Below are 24,984 nucleotides of genomic sequence, written 5' to 3' on the forward strand. Positions count from 1 at the left end.
AGCGATTGCTTGCTGGGAATGCCCTGGTCTCGCCAATGGGATTTTTGCTTGCGAGGCGGTTGCTCGTTGCCGGTTGGGCGGTTGTTCATTTGCTAGGGATCGACGTCTAGCGATGCGGGACTCGAGCTCTGAGAGCGCCTACGTACCCTCTTGGACTGGGGATCAGAGTCCGCCGTAGTTCTTGCGCTTGTTGTACCTGTGATCCTGACATCATTAGTAAGTCATGGGATTACTAGCAATTTATAAGCACAGGTAAAAGGATGTGCTCGCGACGCATTTTCTTCAGTTTCGGGTCGCCTGGGCGACCCGTAGAGAGTTTTTACTTTGGCGATGCGAATGAGATCCCATTTTCGATGGCCTCAATGCGAGGCCTCCAAGGCTCCTGTTGGCCATTCACGAGCATATCGAGACATTCTCAATGATGCCCTAGCGGCTCTGTCGATTATTTGACGCGCACGTCGGTTTAGGACCCTTCTCGTCAGGGTACCGTAGGGCGGCTACGCTTGTGACCTGCATGGGGATTTCTGTGCAAATTTGGTTAGACCTCAGTCTATTCATTTCCAAAGTGTTATGACTTGACTCCCGGAGATGAGTGTCTAGGATTTTGGCTTTGTGGTAGCCGATTGTAGGGTGGCTATGACCCATTTAGAGTCATTCATGAGCCGAGAGAAAAGAGAAAGCATGGGGAGCACGTTGCCCCAAGCTAAAAAGGATACACAGATTCACGCCTTCAAAGAGATGTACCCCCCTTTCTCTTCCATCCTCCGGTTGGTGTTGGCTGTCTTGAACTGCTTGGATTGCGTGCTTGGTCGCCCGCTGTGCTTGAGGAAGAATTCGCCTTAGACAGTTGAGTCGTGCAGGAGAGCCGATCGGGGATCGTGTTGGAGTAGATAACCTGACCATTTCCCTTGGGGACCCTTGGTCCGCGCAGTGTGCAAAAGCCTAGGGTGACTGTTTTGTTTATCTCTCGTTTTACTCTCATTTTGCTACGGTTACCCACCTCGGGATCGTACCTCTCAACCTAAAGGGGATTAGCTCTCCTTTTGCCACGACTGCCCGCCTCGGGATTTTCAATCGTGCCTCTCTCTTGCCCTAACTTTTGCCTAGGTCGCCCCGAGGGGTTTTCGACCTAGCGGGCTCGATTATTTTGTCTCTCGAGTTTGCAAGGGCGAAGGGTTCGAAGGATTCAACCTCCGAGTGCATTGTGTTCTGTCTTCGTCGAGGAGTTGCGTCTGCTGCTCCCCTTTTTGTCGGGATTTGTTGATTTCTTCTTCGAATTGGTGGTGCCGGAGTTTTATATCTCGGCGGTGCTTTGTTTTGTTCAATGGCGGGTTTTTTCCCGCGTCTTTTCTCTCTCTCTTCATTGGCGGGTTTTTCCCGCTTCTTTTCGCTCTGTTTTTTTTCTTGCAGCTGGGGTTTGTTTTGTCCCCCGTGTATTTGTTGGAAACTCCTCGACTTTGCATTGCGTGGCCGCTTTGGTGTGCCTTGCCCTATTTCGTGAGGGTCGGCCCTTCATGGAGATTTGGCTTCAGGATATTCGGAAGCCGAACTTCGCACTGCTCGTCCTTGCAAACTTTACAAATGATTTCCTCTATTGTCTAAGAAGAAGAATAAGATTTGCCCTGGGGTGTAGGTGACCAAGGTTGCCCCGACATGAGTGTTGAACGCGGATGCCCCGATCTTCGTGGTCTGCGTCGGACACGATTCTTGACCGTGTTTTGTCGCTCCCGTGGAAGGTGCCCCTAGGAGGATAGGTGCTCTTGAAATCGGCGTACATGCTTTGCTTCAGGGGCCATGCTTGCTATCGACTGAGATGGTTGGGTTGACAGCATGTGGCTCACTCAGTTGTTTTTGTCTTCGGCTTCGTTAAAAGGGGGTACTTCTGCATCAAGCCTCTTTCCTATCGAAGTATAGGGAGAGAGACCCGATAGGAGTTCTCGTGGAAGTGTGAACCCGTGTATCGCTCTTCGCCTGTAACCGGCGTGCCCCTGTGAAGGATGACAAAGAATATGATGTATTAGGTGATTATACGGTGAAATATGTGGTAAGAAATGTAATGTGGACCCATGGGAAGTTCCCTCATCCAGCGCGCGACCCATGGGGTGTCGCGCGTGGGGACACTCAATTTTGGGAGTCCGGTCATCGCCACGCTGGAGCAGTTAGACTGTGACTGGGAACCGCATAGTTGTACTTTCCCCGATTGCGGGTTGGTCTGCGCAGCCGTCCTAGGGAAAGCTCGAGGAGCCAAATCCCATTAGGACATGCGAATCGGACAGGTCCGACAGAACTAATAGGGCGTCTTCGAGACTGTTCAAGTGCCCCTTGAATGGTTTATTCATGCCGAGAGCTCGTTTGGAAATGCGAATAAATGTAAAAGAGCTTTTAAAGGAGAGTGTGTGTTGCCCCGGTAGAAGGTCGGTGGCCATAGTGGAGGGTGGGTTGGGCCCATTCTTCGATTGACAGTGTGATCGTGTTGGAAGCCCCGTGGCGGGTGGGTTGAGACATGCTATGTTCGTTGGAGCTATCGCCTGTGATCTTTCGTAGAGGGAGGGTCGGTCTTCAGTGTTTGAAGTTCAAGGAGGTAGCAGAGAAGCATTTCCTGTCTCGATTGTGGTCGTTTAGAACTCAAGTTACCTTCTTGTCGATTATTTCCTGCAATGGGAAAAGGGGAACGATGAAAGAGCAAACGATGTTCGCAATTTTAACGCAAGGGCGTAGGGGATCGAACTAGCCTGGTAGGCGTCATGCGAGTGCGCCGAGGATGTGTGCATGGGTGAGGTGGAGGCATGCTCGCACGATGCGGAAGGACGCACTCGGTTGTGCTGGTGGATGTGCTCAGTTGAGCGAAGAGATGTGCATGCTCTTGATCACGCGATGACGTTTGGTTGCGCGGGGTTAGTGAGAAGGTAGCTTTGCCAAAGAAGGTGGATCGGCCCTCAGGTCACAACTTGCCTTGCCGTGAAAGTCGTGATCGGTCTACCTGCGAAGAAGATCTTCACTCACTTGCATGGTGGGACGTTAGTTGTTATGCAAAACAGTAAATGAGTAGGATACATGCGATGCGTGAGTTTTTCAAAACTAATGCCGCCATTCACATTGACTCAAAACGATCAAAGTACAATGTAAATTTTGTAAAATAAAGCCCTAAGCCAGTCTTCCACCACACTCGGAGTTTGAGCGAGCGCGTCATTGGATTTCTATAGTGGGTCTGAGCGAGCTCCCTCTGAGGTTGTGGTTGGCTGACTAGTTCCTCATCTTTCTTAGCAGCTTATCGGCGAAAGTGATCGATCATGTTGTTAGTGAGGTCGACTATGGTAGCTGTGCCTGAAGTGGGGGATGTTCGGGCAGATGTGCCAGTCTTTGTTTGTGGAGACCCGGTGGACCCTCGTGTGTTGATGGACTTTGTCGAGGCACGAGCAAGAGGCCGAGCAAGGCGTCTCTTACCAAGACGAAAGGAAGACTGACTTAGGACTCGTCCATATGAATGACACCCTAATTTTGAAAAACAGATGATGCATGTGTGCGAAGAAGGTAAATGCCCACGGCTTAGTACAAATTACAAGGTACATCGCTCTTGAAACAGGAAAGACTCAAGTGGCACGCAGGCCGATTCGATAGACTATTTGTCGAAGCCGGGTTGGAGGATGGCATGGAGGCTCAGCACAATGCATGGTTTTAGTGCTACAAGGACCGTATTACCTAGAGATGGGGGCTCCCGTCTCAAGGGTATCAATTCCTTGAATTCGGGCGGGGATCTTTGGGGGCCTAATCGACGGTCCAACCGTGCGACGTACCCTTACTCGGAACCCCTATCTAACCTGTGTTTCCTAATATCGGTCGTGGGACGCGACCCATCGGTACCTAAAGATAGTATGATATGCGGTGTATGTGTAGGAAATAAATGCGCGAAAAGTAAATGAACCATAAGTAAAAGAAAGCGGTAAATAAACGAGCAAACAGACAAGCGGAATCGAGCCCGAACCCTCTAAATGTCCCCAGTGGAGTCGCCAAGCTGTGCGCACCCGAATTTCGCCTCGTCGGGGCACGCATGCGCGCGCCTAAATACAACGCGGCTTGGGAGTGTCCACCTTCCCGGGGACGCGCGACGGACGCACGTGAGAAGGAGTCGCCACTTGCCATTTTACGACCCAAAGGTTGAGGGCCGGCAAGTTACCCGGGTCTAGGGGTACGGGGTACACCTAATAACTAAGGCATATGGTCTGCGAAACCCGAGGTTCCGAATTCGGGGGTTCTGTTACATGCGAGCCTATATCTCGCATGCCCTATCGGTACTCTAGCTTGTCTAGGCTTGCCATTTTTATTTAATTACCGCTTAATTAAGTTTCGCTCATCTCGCGCGTTTTGACACCGTAAATTCGAAAGAACACTCCGACCGTCCACTCTCCGATCGGGATTCTTATATAAATAAATGTACAACATAAACCCTTACATTGTTCTCTCAAATAAATAAAAATATAAAATACAACAATTGAATCCCGGTCGGTTCGCATTCGGCCATGATTTCACTCATGCTCACCGTATAGTTTTGGAAAAGACCAAAAATTAAATTAAATGCGCACTCGGTGTATGGGGGCATTGGACCCCGTAATCGACGGTTATGGGCGTTGGACCTAGTATGAATCGAGTCCTAAAGGATCGGGCTCGATCCGCATAACAATCAAGTGCAAAAGATGTAACAAAGTAAGCTCAAATAAACAATCAATGGGGTTTTGTTATCACCGAATTTACGTGGATTAATTGATTATTAACCGAAGTATCTTGGCATACAAATCCTACCCTAAAACAAGCAAAAGGCAAGAGGGGAATGGCATGTAGCATTCAGCATCATTTACCGGACCTGACAGACTATGTGTGTCCGTGATCAAGTCTCGAATGTGTGGGTTGATTTTAAATTGTTATGTATCGTGGCACTTCGATTATGATAGGTTATTATAGAATGTGGATTTTGACACGAGAATCCTATAACCTAGTGCCTAACCCACTATCCCCATTCTGTTTTCTATTAGGCCGAGTATGCGATTAAGTCGAATGTTGGTATTTTAAACCGTTATTCCCGATCTAACTACCCAAGATCATGCAGAGATAACAATAAATTGCAAATACGCCTTTTTGCCTTTGTATTGAAAATTTATTTTTGAAAAGAGAGAGACTACGCAATGCGGGCCATCTCGGCCTGTAACCGGCGCTGACTGATTCCCTGATTCTTCTAGGATTATGCGAGAACCCCAAAAAAGTCAAAGAAACGGTCAATCTATCCGGAAGTGATCTAAAAAAGAACTTCCACACCCCGACTCGAGTTACCTAAAATTAGGAGGCCTCGAGTCAAAACATGCAAGTTCTTCCCAGATGTCCATGCCACATCGGATCACGAGTCTCAGATTTTAGTATGAAATTTGCGAATTTTGAAAAGAAGGCGTCAACACATATTTACACTTTATCGACGCGTATTTCCGATTAATTACCAATTCGTGCAAAATTATTAAAGTCGAATGAATTAATTAGTCAAATGAACGTCCCGTTTACTCGATTGGTGAAATCATTAAGTTTAATTAAAATCTGCTGAATGCTTTATTTTATTTTTTGGGTTTCGAGCCGTCGAAACGATCAATAATAGATCGCCCGATAAACTCTAATTTCCAACATGATCACATAATACATATAATTACAAAAATAAAATATTTAAAGGCGGCACATACATTGTCGGTGGGTGATCCAAGTAGAAAAGGGTAAGATATTTTTTAGAAAATGTCCAGGGGCTAAATTGAACGATGTTAAAAGATCAAGGATTTATTTGAAAATTCTAAAAAAATTGGGGATTGATTTGAAAATTCTAAAAATAGGGACTGTGTAAAAATTACTGAAAATGTCCTAGGACTCATTTGAAATGAATTTGAAAATCGAGACTAATCTGAAAAAAACAAAAGAATGGCCCCAGGACTAAACTGAAACAACTCGAAAAGTTCCTAGGGATTCTTGAAAAATTCTAGGAATTCCAGGGCTGATTGGAAAATAGTAAAATGACTGGGACTTTATTGAAAAGAATTTTTGAAATTCGGGGCAGATCTAAAAGGGCGAAAAATGACCCCGGGACTAAACTGAAACAACTTGAAAAGTTCTTTGGGATGCTTAGAAAATTCTGAAAAAATCCAAGGACTGATTGAAAAATAATAAAATGACCGATATTTGATTGAAAATAATTTTTAGATTCGGGGCAGATCATAAAAAAATAAAATACGTCCCCTGGGCTGAAATGTAACAAAATAGAAAGTTCGAAAAATCGAATTCATGACAAATCCGATCACCCACGCGACCCAAGAACGCTCATTTCACATCAATTTCATCCAAGCAAACATAAATATTCAGAAATAGAGCCCTAAACATGCCACTAAGTAGAGGATTTACCTTGTTTGAGAAGATTAGGGGCAGATCTGTAAATAAAAAATAATAATTCGCCGGATCTGATGGGCTGTTGGGAGAATGGGCCGAACTGGGTCGAAGGGCTGGACTGGACCGAAGGGTTGGACTGGGCCGACAGGGGCGACACTGGCGGGCTGCTGCTGGAATTCGGGCTGGGCCGAATTAGGCCGTTGCCGGGCTGACTGCTGGACTGGGTTTGCTGCAACTGGACCGTGCTGGGCTGGTGAGCCGCTGGGCTGGGCCGCCGAGATCTGGACTGGGCCACTGGATCTGGACTGGTCCGCTGGATCTGGACTGGTCCGCCGTGCGTCCGCGAATCGCCGGGGATGGGGGGGACCGCCGAGGGCAACGATTTGCGGGGTGGTCCGAGCTCGGGCCTGCAAGGAAAATTAAGAGAGGGTAGGAGGTCAGTGGCGCGACTTGGCGAACAGAGGAAACCCGAGAGTTCGAGGGAAGTGTGTGCGGGAGGGAGTTGAGGAGGAGATGGCCGGGATTTCGCGGTTCCGAGTTATGGGAGCTGAGGGCGAATGAGAGTCAAAGCTGAGGAGCGTCCGTACGAGCTGAGGGAGTCTGCCGAAATCGAGCTGTGGGTTTTTCTTCCGTGTGTGTTCCAGTCTTTTTTTGGTGAACCCCTGCCTGAGCCAAAGATCCTGAGCTGCGGGATTTTTGGTTTCGAAAAAGTCGAGAGAACCCCCCACCCCGACAGGGAGAGAGCTCCGGTTTTTTTCGGATGGATCCAAGAATGTTGCGGCTAGGGTTTCCGTGATTTTTTGTTTCCGTTTTTCTTCGATTCCTTTCCGTTTTGGATTCCCCTGGCTCCCCCGCTCCTTGCTGCCCTGGAAGAAGAAGAACAGTGGCGTCGGGCAGCAATTCGGGCAGCTGTCAGCAGCCCTGACCGGATTTTTTTTTTTCGAATTCGACGGCGTACAAATTAAAAATTTCGTCTTCTTGATTGGACGTCGGAAAAATAATTCGAGACCGTCATCGTGGTTAGAAAAATTTATCGATCGATATTACGTGATAAAATTATTTTCAATCTCGAATTTTGTCCCGAATTTTGAAAAATGACGTCGATGTACACGAAATTCGAAAACGTCCCAAACAGCATTATTTTTGAAAAAAATCATAAAATTGGTGTTAAATTAGGAAAATTTGTTATTTTCAAGAACTTCATGAATGCTCAAGTAATCAATCAGAAACACTTCCCTCACGGGTGGCAAAATGACGATTTTGCCTCTTTGGAGCCGGTGGACCAAAATTAGGTGCTGACACTTCTCATGAGCTTTTTGGTCTTTTTGATATTTTTCCTTGATCCTTACACGAGTTAGGCACATCCTCGTAAAATTTGAAGATCGTTTGACCTCGAAATGTTCCCAATACAATTTTTCTTCGATAGCTGGCCTGAATCGGAAGATTTGATTCTGATCTGTGAGAATATATTCGATTTTGTACTAATCTAGCCGAAAATATCTCCTTTTTTTTTAATCGCAGTGAATTAGGAATCCAATGGCGTTGGCCATGCTTGAAAATACGAAGAATTGAATTTTTTTTTATGGATTTTCTCCCTCGACTGGCAGAGTCTGTCCTGGTTTAACAGTTTCGGGCATCGTGCGCTCAAAAATTCATAACTCTCTCTCTGTATTGAATCTTGGAATGAATGGCCCGTCAAATTGAACCCAACTCGATTTCCTAGGTCAAGCATATGGAATTCACCTTTTTAGGTTCAGGATTGACCGTGATATGATGCGTCGAATCCCATACTCGAGCTGCTGTATCCACTGTTTGGGCACTCCAAGTCCCACGAATTTTATCTTTTTGCTCGAATGGACTCTCGAAGTGATTTTTGCATTGAAATGTCCCCGGCTCACAAACCTTGATCTAAAAATATCGAACTTGGTTTTAGGATCTATGAAGATAGTCGTTCTCATTGAAGAAAATGATACAGAGACGTGATTTCCCCTTTGTCCATTGCCTTCAGTTCGAATATTGATAATTCATGCCTTACTCTTCGGGATCAATTGTGTGTGCTGCAAAATTTCATATGTTGCCCTTGCCAATTTTTTGTTAGAGTTTTGGGATCCTAATTGAGGGCCGGTGGACCAAAATGGGGTGCTGACAACACGTGAATGGTCGCTCAACGATGAGCTAAGTGTTTGGCTATCTAACAAAATTCAAGCAGCAACATTCATTCAAATGGATCAACGATATTCATTCTTCTTCTGTCGTCTCAGCATTATATATTTTATATGGATTTTATATGTGAAAAATGCATGTATTTGTATAAATATATTTTTGTTTTGCTTGGTGTATGTATGGAATCTTTTGGTTATATGATCCAAGGCAAACCCATGTGAACTAAGGCATGGTTAATGTAGTACTTGCAAGTTGCTGCTGTTCAGATACCGCATGCTATAGAACTGGCCGTCCAAATTATACCAGTTCTAATCAATTAAGACTCAATTTTTTTTCGATAATCCTATTTCACCACGTGACGCAAGAAAATGTAAATTAATTGCAACAATAAGAAAATGAATGTTGACCAATTAAACCATGATTCATGTAGTATGGTTAGTTGCCGCAATTCAGGTACCGCATGCTATAGAACTGGCCGTCCAAATTATACCAATTCTAATCTAGGAAAACCGTGAGAAATTCTTCGATGACCCTATTGAGTGTCTCGTATTTTAGCAGAGAGTCGAAAGCAGTGACGAGATTGAATGAAAAAGAAGGAACGAGATATCAGATTCTACTGAGATAATATTTCCCTTTTGGATTTCATTATACATGAGATATTAGAGATAATTTTAGATATCTTTATAACATTTTAGATGAAGAAATATCCTAAGATTATAATAGGATATTTTTGAAATATTGGAAATGTATTGCATATTTATTTAAAGGGAGAGGTTCTATCAAGACAACGTATTCTCTTGGAGTTTCTAGAATTCGTCCAAATCTGTATCCTTCTCCAACAGACCTTATGGTAATGTGAGAAAATACTAATTAAATTGTAATAAATAGGATAATGAATGTTGACAAGTAGAGTAATTCTTAATTTTAGCAATTTCATGATTCGTTTTCTTCTCACCGCGTAATTTAATTTGAGATTGGACCATTAAGATTTTCCGGGGAATATCTGTTATATTCCTAAGATGATATGCCACAATCATGCTATTGGTCCATATCGAACCACAGCTTAAAGTCTGTAGAAGTCTAAACCGTAATACCAAAGCTGGCCCCGGTAATATGCCAGTATGGTTTACCCAAAAAAGAAAAGCCCAAAGAAAAAAAAAAGTGTTCTGTCCAACGATGTTAATAAAAGACAACCTACTTGATGGCCAGATATCCGCGTAGCACGAGACGCAATAAAACATCGGAGACTTGTCAAAGCTAAGGAAAAGTCTTGGTCATGGATAGAAAAGTAGAAACTTCTGCAAGTGCAATTAAAACGCACGCTTCTAAACATGGACAAAGTCAAAATTTCCTGAGGAGCAATTAAAATTTTAATATATCAGGCTGACCTCCAAATGAGGCTATATATAGTGTTAACTAATTAGTTGAATATATCCATACTCTTAAAAAAAAATCGTATTTCATTACATATTATGTAGAAGGGAAAAATTGATGATTAATCACCAATAATATAGATACATCGCCAAGAAAAAAGAAGAAGAAGAAGAGAAATTACCAATATAGCTCATAAATATCACAACCCTCTTCTTTTGCGATTAGAAGGAAAATTTGTGATTTTCTTTTTATCACGAAAATTCATGAGCATAACAAAGACAAACAACAATAAAAGGATACAAAAGAATTCTACTAAAATAAAGAGAATTTTTAATAATCACCTCTTGATTATAAAAACGAGTACGTAATTTACTTAATAATATACAAGTAATTATATAAAAAAAATAAGTAAATTAACTCAATAGCGTTGGTTTAATGGTTAAAAGGTGAGACTAATTAGGAAATTCCAAATTCAAATCATTTTGGAAATCATACAGCAAAAGACTCCTTATTGGGTCACCTGCACGCCATGTGGCTAGACTGATCTGGCCAATGTGCTCGTAGAGTGTTTATCCGAACTGTGGGATTCAAACAGTCTCATTATAAAAAAAGAAAGGCAATATATATAATTAAGGGTAAATAGTCTACTTGAAAATATATAAATAATTTATTTGCATGTACCGTACGTGCCTTTTCAATCTTATGTATTGTAGACCAATTGGTGTACATACATATATTCTCACCTAAACTATATATATATATATATATATATATATTCTCACCACAAGAAGTCATAGATAATCACCCGAAGTTCTAAGCGAAAGAACATACGCTATAGTCATGGCTTCAAAGAATGATTTAGCGAGAACTCTTTGTTCAACCATAGTACTTATGATTGTACAATGGACAACAATGGTTTCGTGCCAGACCGTGTCGCCGGAATGCCCATCGATGTGCGGGAACGTAAGCATCCGGTACCCATTTGGGGTTGGTGATGGCTGCTTCTTGAGCTCTGAGTTCAGCATCACCTGCAACACCACCCACTTCGATCCTCCAAGGCCGTTCCTCTCCACCTCAACCGTAACGGAAGTCAAGAACATATCCCTCGATGGTGAACTGTGGGTTGATATGCCATTTGGCTCTTATTGTCCCGAGAATGCCACTTCCAACTCCACCGAGCTTAATGTGACTCTATCCGCCTTTTCATTCTCCTCGACCCGCAACAAGTTCACAGCGATTGGTTGCTCCACTCTTGCCCTCATTACCAACCAAAATGAAAACATCAATAATAACGGTACTATTTCATCGAGCGGGTGTTTCTCTACTTGCAACAGCATCGATAGTGTGATAGAAGGATCATGTGATGGCATTGGCTGCTGCCAAACCGTGATACCAAAGAAGCTCAGCAGTTATATTATAGCCGTCACTGACGTCAACAGCACAGCTGTAGAGAGTTTCAGCAAGTGCAGTTATGCGTTTATAGTAGAAGAGAAGTCCTTAAATTTCTCCAAAGCTGATCTCGCGAACATGCAGAACCGAACAGCAGTTCCGGCTGTTGTCGATTGGGCTATTTGGAACGAAACATGTGATGCAGCTAAAAGGAACCCAAGTTCTTATGCTTGCAAGGCTGCGAACAGCACGTGCTACGATCCTGAGAACATCAGTGGGTATCGGTGTAATTGCTCCGATGGGTTTCAAGGAAATCCGTACCTTCCCGATGGTTGTGAAGGTACATATTTATTTATTTAGTCATTCGTTTTGATAGGAGTTAAGGTACATATTTAATATACTGTCAATCATGGCTCATTATGAATTGATACATTGGTAGCTAGCCCTCAAATTAAGGTCACTAATCAATTTGTTCTGCAGATATCGATGAATGCAAGGTCCCAGAAAATAATCCATGTTCAAAGGATTGCCGCAATATCCTGGGAAGCTACCGATGTTCATGCCCGGTTGGTTTTCATGGGGATGGCAGAAGAGATGGGGAAGGATGCAGCATGAAACAATCCTTCTTAATTTCGATAATAGTGGGTCAGTCTTATTCGCTTGAATTATTTGGTGATAATAGTCTCTCACAGTTCTCTTTGAAGAGTAAGAGCAATAACCGTAGAATATTAGTGCAAGACTTTGATTATTATGCTTGCAGTCTTTCTTGAAGTTTCAGAGAGAAGGTGATGTCTTTTCTAGTTAGGACTGGCTTCCACGAAAGTTCGATTTTTGGAAAATTAAAGACACTTTTGGTTCCCTAGATTTTGTCATTTTCGTCTTATAAATTTTTTTTTGTCATTCTTGTATTCTTATCATCTATCTTTGGTGTTTTTATTACTTTTGTTTGGATGTCACATTCTCCGCTAAAATAGGCTGATTTATCAATTTTAATAAAAATATCTATTTTTGAAATTTTAAATTTAAATAAAAATAAAATAAAATGAATACTTTCTATTTTTAAGAAAATAAAATTGATGAGAGAACATCTTGTATGCAACGGAGATATCACGTAAGATTATATTACAAGACAAATAGAAAATAGAATTGAAGAGAGGAGTGGTGGTCGAAAGGGACGTCCCCACCACCTGACACATGTGACGAACGCGGTCCGACCCCACTCACAGCCTTGGTCAGAGAGGTGGTTAGCTGGCGGGGATGCCCCCAACCCACTCTCTCCCATTTTAATAATTAAACTTAGAATCTCTTATTTCTAATCAAGGATAATGCCACGAAAATAATTTATGTTAAGTTGCTACTTTTCTTTTTTGAAAAAAAAAAATCTCAGATACGCCACCAATATTTTCATCGATGGCTCTATGACATATGATAAGGCAGTTGTTCCACTCTATCTTTTGTTGTTATCTTTTTTTTTTTTAATTACAAAGGAGGTCTATAAACTTAGTACAATAAAATATAAATCTTAAATATCTAGTAAAGATGCACGAGTAGTCCTATCTGCGTATCAAAACTAAAACTTTTGATTACCAAAAAAGAGTGTACACTATTACCCTACATCCTCTTTGATTTTGTCCTTGGCTTTATATATTGTTGGAAATAGAGAAATTTGGTCAACGTTTATGTTTGTATTATATTGAACGGCTACTCAGACGATCCACGGAATGATAGTTACTTTAATGCTCTAAACGATTGACAGTTGTCCTGTGGCTCCTTCAGAATCTGGATAACATTTTGATTTCAAGTCTAACATGGAAATTTCATGAAGATGTGACTGTTTCAAACATTTATTCTTAAGTATTGGAATCATCTTGGCGACACAAGTGATTTTATTTATGCTGTTTCCTTTGCAGGCGTTGGTGTAGGCTTCGTCGTTATGCTCTTCACAAGCGGATTTCTTTACTTTGGCGGCAAGAAAAGGAAGTTGATGAGGTTGAAAGAGAAGTACTTCGAGCTAAATGGTGGATTATTACTGCAGCAACAGCTCCATCAGCGAGATGGAAGCACGAATACCATGAGAATTTTCACTGCTGAAGAGCTAGAGAAAGCCACTGACAGCTATGCCGAGAATCGAATTGTGGGTCAGGGAGGATACGGAACCGTCTACAAGGGGACGTTACCGGACAACACGGTTATAGCCATTAAGAAGTCCAAAGTGATGGACCAGAACCAGATAGAGCAATTCATCAATGAGGTGATTGTTCTGTCGCAGATTAATCACAGGAACGTTGTGAAGCTGCTGGGCTGCTGCCTGGAGACAGAAGTACCGCTATTAGTATACAAGTTCATCAGTAACGGAACTCTGTTCCATCACATCCACGACAAAGGTAATGATACCAAAATGCCATGGGAAACCCGTTTGCGGATCGCTGCAGAGACTGCAGGAGTGCTCTCATATCTCCACTCTGCTGCTTCTGTCCCAATAATTCATCGAGACATCAAGTCTACAAACATACTCCTCGATGAGGACTGTGTCGCTAAAGTGTCAGATTTTGGGGCTTCAAGATTGGTTCCACTAGACCAGGCGGAGATGTCCACAATGGTCCAAGGAACCTTAGGATACTTGGACCCTGAATACTTGCACACGAGCACATTGACAGAGAAGAGCGATGTCTACAGCTTTGGGGTGGTGCTTGTCGAGCTCATGACAGGGCGGAAGGCTCTCTCCTTCGACAAGCCTGAAGAAGAGAGGTGTTTAGCGATGTATTTCGTATCTTCTCTGAAGGAGGATCGCTTGCTTCAGATCATTGAGGAATCCATAGCGAGGAATGATGGCGATGAAGAGCAAGTGAAGGAAGTGGCAGTGCTGGCAAAGAGGTGTCTGAGGATAAAAGGTGAGGATAGGCCGACCATGAAGGAAGTGGCGATGGAACTCGAGGGGATTAGAGTGATGGCTAATCATCCTTGGGTCGCGATCGAGTTAGATACTCAAGAGACACAGAATTTGCTTGGAGAAGCAACTGATTCTGTAGCGTATAGTAATATAACCGCAACTTATGACAGTATGACCACCCATGTAATGCCTCCCCTGGCTGGTGGGAGATAGTAAGCCATTTGTCCATTTTCAGTTTTTTGGGTCTACATCTTTAAGGTTATATGTTCATTGAGTCACTCATCGGATCTGTATTTCAGGATCAAGTAATAATAACATGTATAAAGGGTATTTTGGACTTTTACAACATGTTTGCTAACACGGTATCCAAATTCCCACGCTAAATCGAATTCCGGATGGAATCCGGATTCCTATCTTTGCCCACACTCTTAGCGAAAATCGGAATTCTGAATGGAGTTTTCATTCAAGAGCCATCAGGAATCATGATGTCCCATGGAATTGCCTCCATGATGATTCCTTCCTAGCTAGGGTGTCAAAAAGGAAAACCAAATTACCTCCTTGCCCCTTCCTATGAATCACATTTTCAACCCCCTGCCATAAGGCCTTGTTTGGCAATGAAGACATATTCAACTCCATTTATTTTTTACTAGCTACAAGACAAATGGGGGACGTTTTTTGTTTTTCCAACAGGGAATGTGTGGGCTTCAGGATTTGAAACTTTTCTATGGGCGACAAAGTTGCTTTCTGATGGGCTTTTTTTTTTTTTTAAATTCTCCGTGACTTCCCCTTTACTTATTTTTACGCAGGTCACCATGCAATGAGATGCGTAGGAGCAACGTCCTGATGATCCATTATTTTTTATTCACATTTTATCTAATAAATCGGCCAAATAGAAGATATTTAGAGAAATATATGTCTACAGTAATTGCATATAAATTTTGAAAATCAATTTCAAATAAAAAAATACTGATACGAATTTAAAATACAAATAGAAAGTACAGGTCATCAGCGTCTTGTCTCTGCACGCCAAAATGAATTTACGATACGGTCGCATACGACATTTATTTCGTTTCTACTCATATCAACTTTAATTCAGATTCTTGGTTGTTGAGGTGGATTTCGAAATTCATCGTAATCTGTCCAAGGATCACCGTACTCCTCAAATAATATGTTCTGGTAATAATTACCCCGAATAAAATTATGTTATAAAAAACAAGCAAGGGCAATTTCCTTCTTAGCTAAGGTTTCAGAAAGGGAAACTAAATTACCTCCTTGCCCCTTCCTAAGAATCAAATTTTCAACGCCTTGCCATTCTAAATTTTAAATCTCCTTTCACATTGCTGCCGCCTCCGCCGCCCATTTCTCCGATTACCTTTCTTCGACAACCTTCCTTCTCCTGCTTCCCGACTCATTTAAGGACGAACAAAGGAGGATCAAGCCTCATTGGGACCACACCCTACTTAGGCTATGATCTAACTCGGTGGATAATTTGTATGTCTTCGAATTCCGCCAGAGGCCAATGCAAATGAGGAGGGTGCGGGTTGTGAAGACGTGGTCAGTCATTGGGTTAGTTTTGAATTATTTTTTGCTGCAACTAATCTGAATAATTTTACACGATATGCGTAAATAAAATTTAGTTAAAACGGAATCAATAATGTTAAGGATATCAATAAATTACAAAAAATTATTCATAATCCTTATTTCAACATCAATTGAATGATACTTCGATGAGAGAGTGTAATTATTTTGAAATTATTATGTATAAGTTTCTTCTCAAAGTAAGGACCGAAATAGATGAGTCTGAGACTTTCTTATAGTTACATGTAGCACTCCTAATTTCATCAGAAACAATAAATTAGTAATAATTTAATTTTGATTAATAGAATAATTATTTAGTCAAACACGCAAAGTATATACACTTCTTTATCAAGAAAAATCATATCAAAATTGATCATTTCGTTACTTCTTTCTATCTCAATTCTTTTAATATATGTTAAATTGTTAAACCACCTCAAAATCTATAAAGGTATAGATTAAAAAATAAATGATAAAGAAAAATTTTCATACAAGTATAATTGTTCTGAGCAAATAATAATCGCACCAAACAAATTAACATTCAATTAAAAGATAACAAAGTAAATAAATTATTTTTATAAATACATGAATTTGACGCTTATAGATTTTGAGAAAACCTGACGAAGCCCAGTGAAATACTAGTAAAGTCTTGTGAATCGACCAAATCGATGTAAGATATTGGTGTTAGTATATCGAATAAACGTGTACAATATATATATATATATAGTGCAAAAGGTCATACAGATTAATAAGGAACTTTCCTATCGAATATAAAAAGTCCGATATACTGAAATTTTGATCTTAGCAAATAATCGGCTTAGTTCCACTATACAATATATACGACATATATTATCGGTAATAGCATTCTAAGTCTCAATATATGATGTATACTGCAAATATATATGTATTTCTAAAATGAAGATTGCATGTATAGTTTCCACAATATATATTACGATAATGTAAATATATATTACACTTGTATCAAACAGCATATATAAAAATATTTATATTCCCATAATATAAGAATTGTATGTTATCATTTAGTTGTATATCAAATACTTTAGTATATATTTTGTTGTATATCGAATATTTCGTAATATAATATTTTGCATAATTAAAGGGACGAGGTGATTCGACGTGCCAAGTTTTCCGTTGGGCTATATGTGGATGTAATCTACATATTCTACTATATATATTAAATAAGAAAATATTATGAATATATTTTCACGGTGGATAAATATTTCTTGATAAAGAATATAAAAATTTCCTTACTATATGAATGATGGCGTGACATCGTGAGAGAGTTTCATTTTATATTTTTGATGATGTAGCTCCATGAGAATTCAATTGGACTTTGTTTTTCAAATATATTGATATAGATTCTATAATCAAGTGAAAATTTTACTGTAGTTGACTAAAAAAACGACTATGATAATTGATAATATCTCTGCTGTTTGGATTTCAATTTAAAAATCTCATCCGTGCATGCGGCAACCTTAACTAGAGCCACTGTAACATTGAGATGCGTCTTGCCTTGAACGAAGATGAAGAGTGAAGAGAATCCTTGGAACGTTAAGTTCGGATCATGGCCTTTCCTATCTGCCAACAACCTCCTTGCGCAGTTGGAAAACCCCTCGTTGTGCGGCTCTAGGCATCTTGGGCTGACAGCACTTCGAGACGCATCGCCTCTTTTCTTTGAAATCCCACTATAGTAATACCAAGAAAAAGAGAAAATGAGAGACCTAAAGTAATGAGAAAATGACTTGTCACTGTGAAGCTATAAGGTATCATACCCTGGGGATTACGAAATAACGAAAAAGTAAAAGTGACTGAGATGTGGGGGGAAAAACTTTTGTTCGTTTACCAGGTTTAGCACTCTTAAGTCGGCTTCTTGGTTGGGAGGTTCCTATTTTCATTCTTGTTTTTCTTGTTGGTTCGGTAGTAGGTTCCAGCTTGCACATGCAGGATCCCGCAGGAGGTCAACCTGCTTCCAATCCTGCAGCGGAGCAACCCTCCAACGTGCCTTCAGGCAGTGAAATGGAGGATAGCAGTAGGAGCTCCGGTTGGACTACTCTTTTCGATTTTGAAGGCGAAGAAGGGGCCAAGCCAGACCCCCAAAAAGCCCCCGAGAATCCAGGAGCTCCCGAGGAAGCAGATATTCTCCTTCCCGTGCCCTAACCCTATCACGAGGATGAAGTGATCGGAGGTGATAGTAAAATCCTATTTTAATCCGATCAAAAATGGTTTAGGATTAAAAAAGAGGATTTGATTTTTTAATATTTATTTATATTGATATTTGTATAAAATAACAATTCCTTACCCATACTTTTATTTTTTATATACTTCCATCAATATATATATTCGCCTGAGAATGGGTCGATCCCTATTCACATTACTTCAAAATTGGACTGGCCAGTTGAATAAAAGAATGATTAAATAAAAAACTAAAAATGAATCAACAATCAAAACTAGCAGGATGTCAAATCGGTAAAAGTATAGGTAAGGAATTGTTATTTTATACAAATATCACCAGAAATAAATATAAAAAAATCAAATCCTCTTTTTTAATCCTGAATCATTTTTTATCATATTAAAATTGGATTTTACTACCACCTCCGATCACTTCATCCTCGTGACAGGGGTAGGGTACGGGGAGGGAGAATATCTGCTTCCCCAGGAGCTACTGGATTCCCAAGGGGCGTTTTGGGGGTCCGACTGGGCCCCTTCTTCGCCTTCAAAATCCAAAAGAGTAGTCTAACCGGAGCTCCCACTGCTACCCTCCATTTCACTGCGAGATAAATGCAGTTTGACCCTTGAATTATGGGTTATTTTCAGATTTTTCCCCAAACTTCAAAATTTTACAAAGTGCCCTCCAACCTAAGTGAAAAATAGTTATGGGACCCTCTATCACCAGAATTAGAGACTTTTCTTTATTTTACCCAAATGACTAACTTCGTGAACATCATTCTCTTGCATTAGAGATCCAATTGGGGTGTTCATGGGTGTCTTTGGAAACCATGTACGGAGCACTACAAATTAGAACCAATTAGACGTTTGAAAGTTAAAACAATGACAAATGACATCAACAGAAGAGGTGGAAATTCAGATTTCTTCACAAAACCAAAAAATTTACTATGAAATAACTCTTAACCGCTCAATGAAATTGAGTGATGTAAAGACCTATGGCTTCCGTATGGCCTTTAGAGTCTTATCATATTGAAATTTAAGGTTGAAGGCAATAATATCAAAGAATCACTATTAATATCCAACTAGTGAATTAAATTGAGGAAAAGGTTTATGGTGAAACATAATTGGTGAATATACTAAAAGATTGATGTCATGATTCGTAAATTTCTTTTTTATTACAAGGAGACTTATAAATTTGAAAATAAAATAAAAAGAAAACTAATTGGAAATGAGAATTTTTTTTTCTTTTGCTAGGTAGACGTGAGGAGTTCCATTTATGATAATCGAACCAAAAGTCTCTTCATCCCAAATCAAATACAGTGTCACCGCACCAAACTCCTACTCTCTCATGATTCGTTAATTTCACAATGCATGGACGAAACCGAGGGGAGGAGGCCAACTAATTGAGTTTAGCTTTTCTTCCTTAAAAGTGCGTTGTAAACTCTTTACATATCATTCATCGTTTTCTGAAGCATAGTAATGCTCGAATTTGGTCCAAGTAATGGAAGACAAATTTAAAATTCTTATTAACTGGCAACATAGAGGTTTATCTATTTGTCGAATTGAATCATTCATATTAACTAGCAGCAAATTTAAAATTATTTTTTGCTTACCTGTTTGCTCTTCCATCAGGTCCTGAGATTTATTTTATTGTATGTACAATCTTAATAGATTTTCGGGAACTTTTTCTAATATAATATAATATCTCATATTTTCTTTTATTGTTCTTCTCTATGTTTTTATTTTATTTTGCCGGTGATGTGGCCGGAACCCAGAAATGAAGATAACTTACGTAAGAGCAGTGCAAGGAGGCCCCAATAATATCATCAAACATGAGCTTATTAATACCCTCCGAGGAAGATGGTAAAAACGAATGCCCCAAGAGAGCACCGAACTAATATGAGACAAGTAATCTGCACATGCATTGCCTCCATGGAACCACTCTTGCATCTGCAGCTTGCGAATCGAAGAGACCAAGCTTAGTAAACGACGGTTGCATTTGCCCTGTCCCGAAACCACATTATGGATAATCTCAGCCAATGATATATTTATGGCATGTTCGGTATAGAAGAAATTCCTTCCATAGACAGATCCCTCAAAGGTGACCTCCGTATCTAAGCACTACTTTGAAAAGTTAACCAGCGCTTTCCTTCTTCACAACTCCAAACAGATTTGCCATGAATGAATGCAACACTCACGCTGCTATTAGAGTCCTAAACGGAGCTTAAGGTTCAGTGAAGGCTTCGGTTGTTGCCAAAGAAAAGTATTTCAAGCAAAATTGGTGGTTCGTTGTCACAAGAACAATCCAGGGACCTCGATGGTCCACTAGAAGCAACACAATGATCATCTACAAACGAAGAGCTAAGGAAGGCCACAGACAATTACTGGGAAATCCAAACTCTTGGCTGAGAAGGATATGAGATGGTCCAATAAAGGACAGCCGTAGCGTTGAAGAAGTCGAAACAAAAGCACCAGACACAAATCGAACAGTTTCTCAACAAAGTGATTCTACTGTCACACTGTAGTATAATAATGACATATTGCTAATTTCCAATCTTCCAGAACACAACTATACAGAGTACCAAAACGGAAAGCAATGAATTTCAACCGCGCATAAGCATTTCCCCATTGCTTCTTAGGATCTATATATCTATCTCCCATTATTCACAGGGGATATCTGCTGATTCCTCATACTGTTACTATCACACACTAAGCTCATATCCCTGCTCTCAGTATAACTCATCAAAGACTCCGGTCTCTCTTTTCCAAGCAGATTCGCGGTCTCCCCTTCCATGCCCAACTCGATGCTCACCCACGGATGATTCCCCATTGCCCTCAATCCCTCTAGCTCCATTGCCACCTCAGTCATGCTCGGTCTCTCCTCTCCTTTTACCCTCAGGCACTTCTTTGCGAGTCCTGCGACTCCCCTCAGCTGCTCTGTGTTATTCTCACTTAAAATACAATCCTCGACTATCTGAAACAACCGATCCTCCTTCAATGCATGAAGGAAGTGCATCGCTAGGCTCCGCTCTTCCTCAGGCCGGTCAAAGGAGAGCGCCTTTTTCCCCGTCAGAAGCTCAACCAGGACTACTCCAAAGCTGTAGACATCGCTCTTCTCTGTCAGTGTGTTCGTGTGGAGGTACTCAGGGTCCAAATACCCGAGGGTGCCCTGGACCATCGTGTACAGCTGTGTATGGTCCAGCGGGACCAACCTCGAGGCCCCGAAATCGGACACTTTAGCAATGCAGTTTTCATCAAGGAGTATGTTCGTGGATTTAATATCCCGATGGATTATTGGGACAGAAGCCGCTGCGTGGAGGTACGATAGCACCCCTGCAGTCTCCGCGGCGATTCTTAAACGGGTTTCCCAGGACAGCTTCGGGTCCTTGGTTTGACCATGAATGTGCTCGAAAAGTGTCCCGTTGCCTACAAACTCGTAGACTAGTAGTGGCACTTCGGTCTCCAGGCAGCAGCCTAACAGCTTCACAACGTTCCTGTGATTAATCTGTGAGAGAACAATCACCTCATTGATGAATTGCTCGATCTGGTTCTGGTCCATCAGTTTGGACTTCTTAATGGCAATGACTATGTCGTTCGGTAACATCCCCTTGTAGACCGTCCCATATCCTCCCCGACCTACAATTCGATTCTCGGCATAGTTGTCAGTGGCTTTCAGTAACTCTTCAGCAGTGAAAATTCTCATGGTACTTGTACGCCCATCGCGTTGATGGAGCTGTTGCTGCAGCAATAATCCGCCATTTTGCTGGAAATACTTCTCTTTCAACCTCATCAGCTTCCTTCTCCTGATTCCGAAGTAAAGAAACCCGCTCATGAAGAGTAGAACTGTGAATCCGACACCAACACCTGTAAATGTAACAGAGTTGGCAAAATCACTGAAATGACGGAAACACAATCCCAATGTTGAAATAGTCTTCATCTCAGGAGATCGGGATTTAAAATCTTATTCGCACGTCAGACTAAAAATCAAAATGTGATGTCAGATCCTTTATTAGTCAGGATTAGTCGGTACCCTATCCACCGCTAACGTAGCCGTTCTGTGATCAATTGAGTGGCCGTTCCATACAATATAAACACAAACATTGACCAAACATTACTTGCTTTGAACAATATGGATTAATTGGGACAAGTGTTTTGTCATACATAAACCAGAGTCGTGGATGTGGCGGGTTGGGTGCTGAATATGACCAAAACCAAATCTGATTTTTTTATTTTCTGTATTGCTGAAGTCTTTGTCAAGCCGAAACATCTGATGTTTTCAAATGTTTTCTACTACATCAGCAGAGAAATTGAGATATGTCGTCGAGAAAGTTCAAAAGATAGTTTGATGAATATACTTACCAACCACAATCTTGATGACATGGGACTGGTCAACAATGCATCCTTCTCCATCTCTTCTGCCATCCCCATGGTAACCGTTCGGGCAGGAGCATGTGTAATTGCCTGGCGTGTTGTGGCAATCCTTTTCACACTGGTTATCCTCAGGATTTGCGCATTCATCGATATCTAACAAACATACATACAAGGGATGCGGAAAATTAATAAATGAAACATCAAAACCTTGATATGAAGAAAGAAGGGATAATTAGAACCAAATAATGATCGATGGATGCAATATCTAGACCTACTTTTGATGTGGAATGGATCTCATAGAACTGTAAAGCTTTCGTAAAGTCGTACCTTGACAGCCATCAGAAATATAAGGATTCCCCCGGTAACCTGCAGAGCAGTTGCAACGGTACCCACGAATATCTTCATGATCGAAACACTCACTGTTTGCCTTGCAAACGGAAGTAGACGGATCCTTCTGAGACTCTTGGCAAGTCTGATTCCAGATGGACCAATCAAGCACAGAAGGAACACGAGTCCAGTTCCTCATACCGCTAAGATCCTCCCTCGTAAAGTTAAACGAATCTGTTTCTGTTATGAATGCGTAACTGCAGGGATTGAAGCTCCAGACCTGGGTGTGGTTCCGGAAGCTGGACACGCTCGCGTTGTAGTTCAACAGCATCTTCGGGACAGCTGTCTGACAGCAGCCGATCCCATTGCACGTCCCCTCGGTGATGCTACTGTTCACGCTGCAGCGGGACAAGCATCCGCTTGAGAAACTGCAAAAGAAATTCGTTAAGAGCACATACAAATACTGATTAGAAACCGCAGAAGAATCGCATTGGACTGCGTTCACTTACTCATCTCCATTTGTCATGGCTAAGGTGTCACAGCCAACAGCGGTGAACTTGTTCTTGGTGGTGGAAAAGGGGAACGCGGGGAGGATTGCGTAGGCCTTGACAGGGAGCCGCCGGGCGCCTGACTGGGTGTAGCAGTCCGTGCCGATATACGTATTCACACGGAGCTCCCCAGAGAGGGAGATGGAGAGGACCTCGATGGACGGCGTGCTCCAGAGTAGAGGCGTGGGGCCACCCGGGGCAGAGTCGTTGCAGCTAACGTAGAAGTACCGGTTCAGGTAGCATCCCGGGGCCGTGCCGAATGGGTACGGGATGGTAACGTTGCCGCAGGTTGTCTGGCAGTTGGATGAGGCAGCGGTTACCAAACTCACGACAGTTAATATGACGGCCAGAAAGAGAACTTGCCGAAAATCTCTTTTTGGAATCGGAAATACCATTTTGCTAAGTATGAATATCGTGGATCTAAGTGGGATTTACGATCTCTCTTTAATGAAATCTCTCTGCCTCTCTTCTCCTTAGATCAGGAGACTTGCTGTTAAACACGGAAAAGTGGGAAGGATCTGCTTTTCAATGGGGGTGGGGGTTTTAAGAGTAAGAGGATTGAGTTGGCGGGAAGCCATTGGAGCCATTCAAAAAGGACGTCATATTTGGTGCAGCGGCACGAGTTGTCACTCTAAACAATGAGATTTCAAGTTCGATCTCCGTCAATGGTAATTTCGTGTCTTTTCATTTAGTTTTGTTATTCATATTATTGTACCGAGTTGGAGATCTCTCTGAAAAAAAAAAGTCTTATTAATCAATAATGAAATATGTGCACTTGACTGCAAATTGCATGCATGTCAAGGATTTATACAAGTAAAGAAATTAAAAATTCATTGAAAGTATATCGTGACGGACAGTTAATACCTAAACGAATATCAATATGAGCCTATTGATTAAGAATGCTTTTTGATCACATAAAAAAAAAAGACGCCATATTGAAGGGCAAGTCCATTGAAAACGACAAGATCATGTCGTGTCACTCGGAAATGGTTATGCTTGCTTTTTAATTCTCAGACCCTTTGAAATTGTTCACTTTCACATTTTCATAGACTTTTTTCTTTTTGCCGAGGCACTGTGGCTGGTCAGCAAATATATAAATTTTTTTTTTGCGTGCAGTGAATCCTAACTAATTCAGTTAGACTAAATCGATTCATTATAAAGTAAAACTCTCTCAGTATAAATTAATATAATATTTATTTAATTTTGAATATTATGAGATTTCGATACAGAGATTTCCCATAGTAATCTCATGGGGTTCATTCTTTGGACTACATAACATTTTATGATTCTGCTAGGCTCGTTTATCCTATAGTTTGGTCATGCACGAAATTAAATTTAAATGTCTTAAAATGATGTTAATCAGATCTTAGCAGCTTATGTATTACAGCGACACGAGACTATAATCAATCTAAAATTAAAAAAAAAACCCGAGGGAGAGAAATGGATGATCCGAGATGCACACAGGTTGACTCAGATACCACCTTATCGTCAAATGTCCATTTCATATAAAACATATAGCTGAGAATTGTCAAAATTTCATTCAGCTTTTTTCCTTCTGGAGAAACACATATTGTTGACTCTGTACACGTCATTGGTCGCTTTCCTAAGGAAAATTACGGATGGAATTGGTCAAGAAGCTAGTACCCAAACATAAAATTGGTTGCTCACCTATATAATTAAGAGGTTTCGAATTTAATTCTTATTAATGGGATTTTCGGTAGTCTTTCATTTATTTTTTCCTTACAAAATCTA

At 41.2% G+C, this 24,984-nt stretch overlaps 2 protein-coding genes across 2 annotated transcripts; one reads left to right on the plus strand and one right to left on the minus strand.

Moving 5' to 3' along the window:
- The first annotated feature begins 10,734 nt into the window (after positions 1-10,734).
- On the plus strand, positions 10,735-14,567 carry LOC116216048 (wall-associated receptor kinase 5-like). Its single transcript, XM_031551967.1, has 3 exons — positions 10,735-11,674; positions 11,815-11,979; positions 13,245-14,567. Exons 1-3 carry the CDS (start codon positions 10,786-10,788, stop codon positions 14,435-14,437), a joined length of 2,247 nt encoding a protein of 748 aa, XP_031407827.1. The 5' UTR covers positions 10,735-10,785; the 3' UTR covers positions 14,438-14,567.
- Positions 14,568-20,099: 5,532 nt separating this feature from the next.
- LOC116216049 (putative wall-associated receptor kinase-like 16) lies at positions 20,100-23,719 on the minus strand. The gene is made up of 4 exons (XM_031551968.1): positions 23,194-23,719; positions 22,685-23,112; positions 22,346-22,510; positions 20,100-21,850 (listed from the first exon to the last, which is right to left on the minus strand). Exons 1-4 carry the CDS (start codon positions 23,625-23,627, stop codon positions 20,637-20,639), a joined length of 2,241 nt encoding a protein of 746 aa, XP_031407828.1. The 5' UTR covers positions 23,628-23,719; the 3' UTR covers positions 20,100-20,636.
- Between the last annotated feature and the right edge of the window lie 1,265 nt (positions 23,720-24,984).

The sequence above is a fragment of the Punica granatum genome, chromosome 8 (assembly GCF_007655135.1).
Source record: "Punica granatum isolate Tunisia-2019 chromosome 8, ASM765513v2, whole genome shotgun sequence".
NCBI lineage: Eukaryota > Viridiplantae > Streptophyta > Magnoliopsida > Myrtales > Lythraceae > Punica > Punica granatum.

Coding starts and splice junctions, on each gene's coding strand:
- LOC116216049 (XM_031551968.1), bottom strand. CDS start 23,627: ATGGTATTTCCGATTCCAAAAAGAGATTTTCGGCAAGTTCTCTTTCTG. Junction 22,511..22,684: donor TATTTCTGATGGCTGTCAAG/GTACGACTTTAC, acceptor TATGTTTGTTAG/ATATCGATGAATGCGCAAAT. Junction 21,851..22,345: donor TGTCATCAAGATTGTGGTTG/GTAAGTATATTC, acceptor TTACATTTACAG/GTGTTGGTGTCGGATTCACA.
- LOC116216048 (XM_031551967.1), top strand. CDS start 10,786: ATGGCTTCAAAGAATGATTTAGCGAGAACTCTTTGTTCAACCATAGTA. Junction 11,675..11,814: donor CCTTCCCGATGGTTGTGAAG/GTACATATTTAT, acceptor TTTGTTCTGCAG/ATATCGATGAATGCAAGGTC. Junction 11,980..13,244: donor CTTAATTTCGATAATAGTGG/GTCAGTCTTATT, acceptor TTTCCTTTGCAG/GCGTTGGTGTAGGCTTCGTC.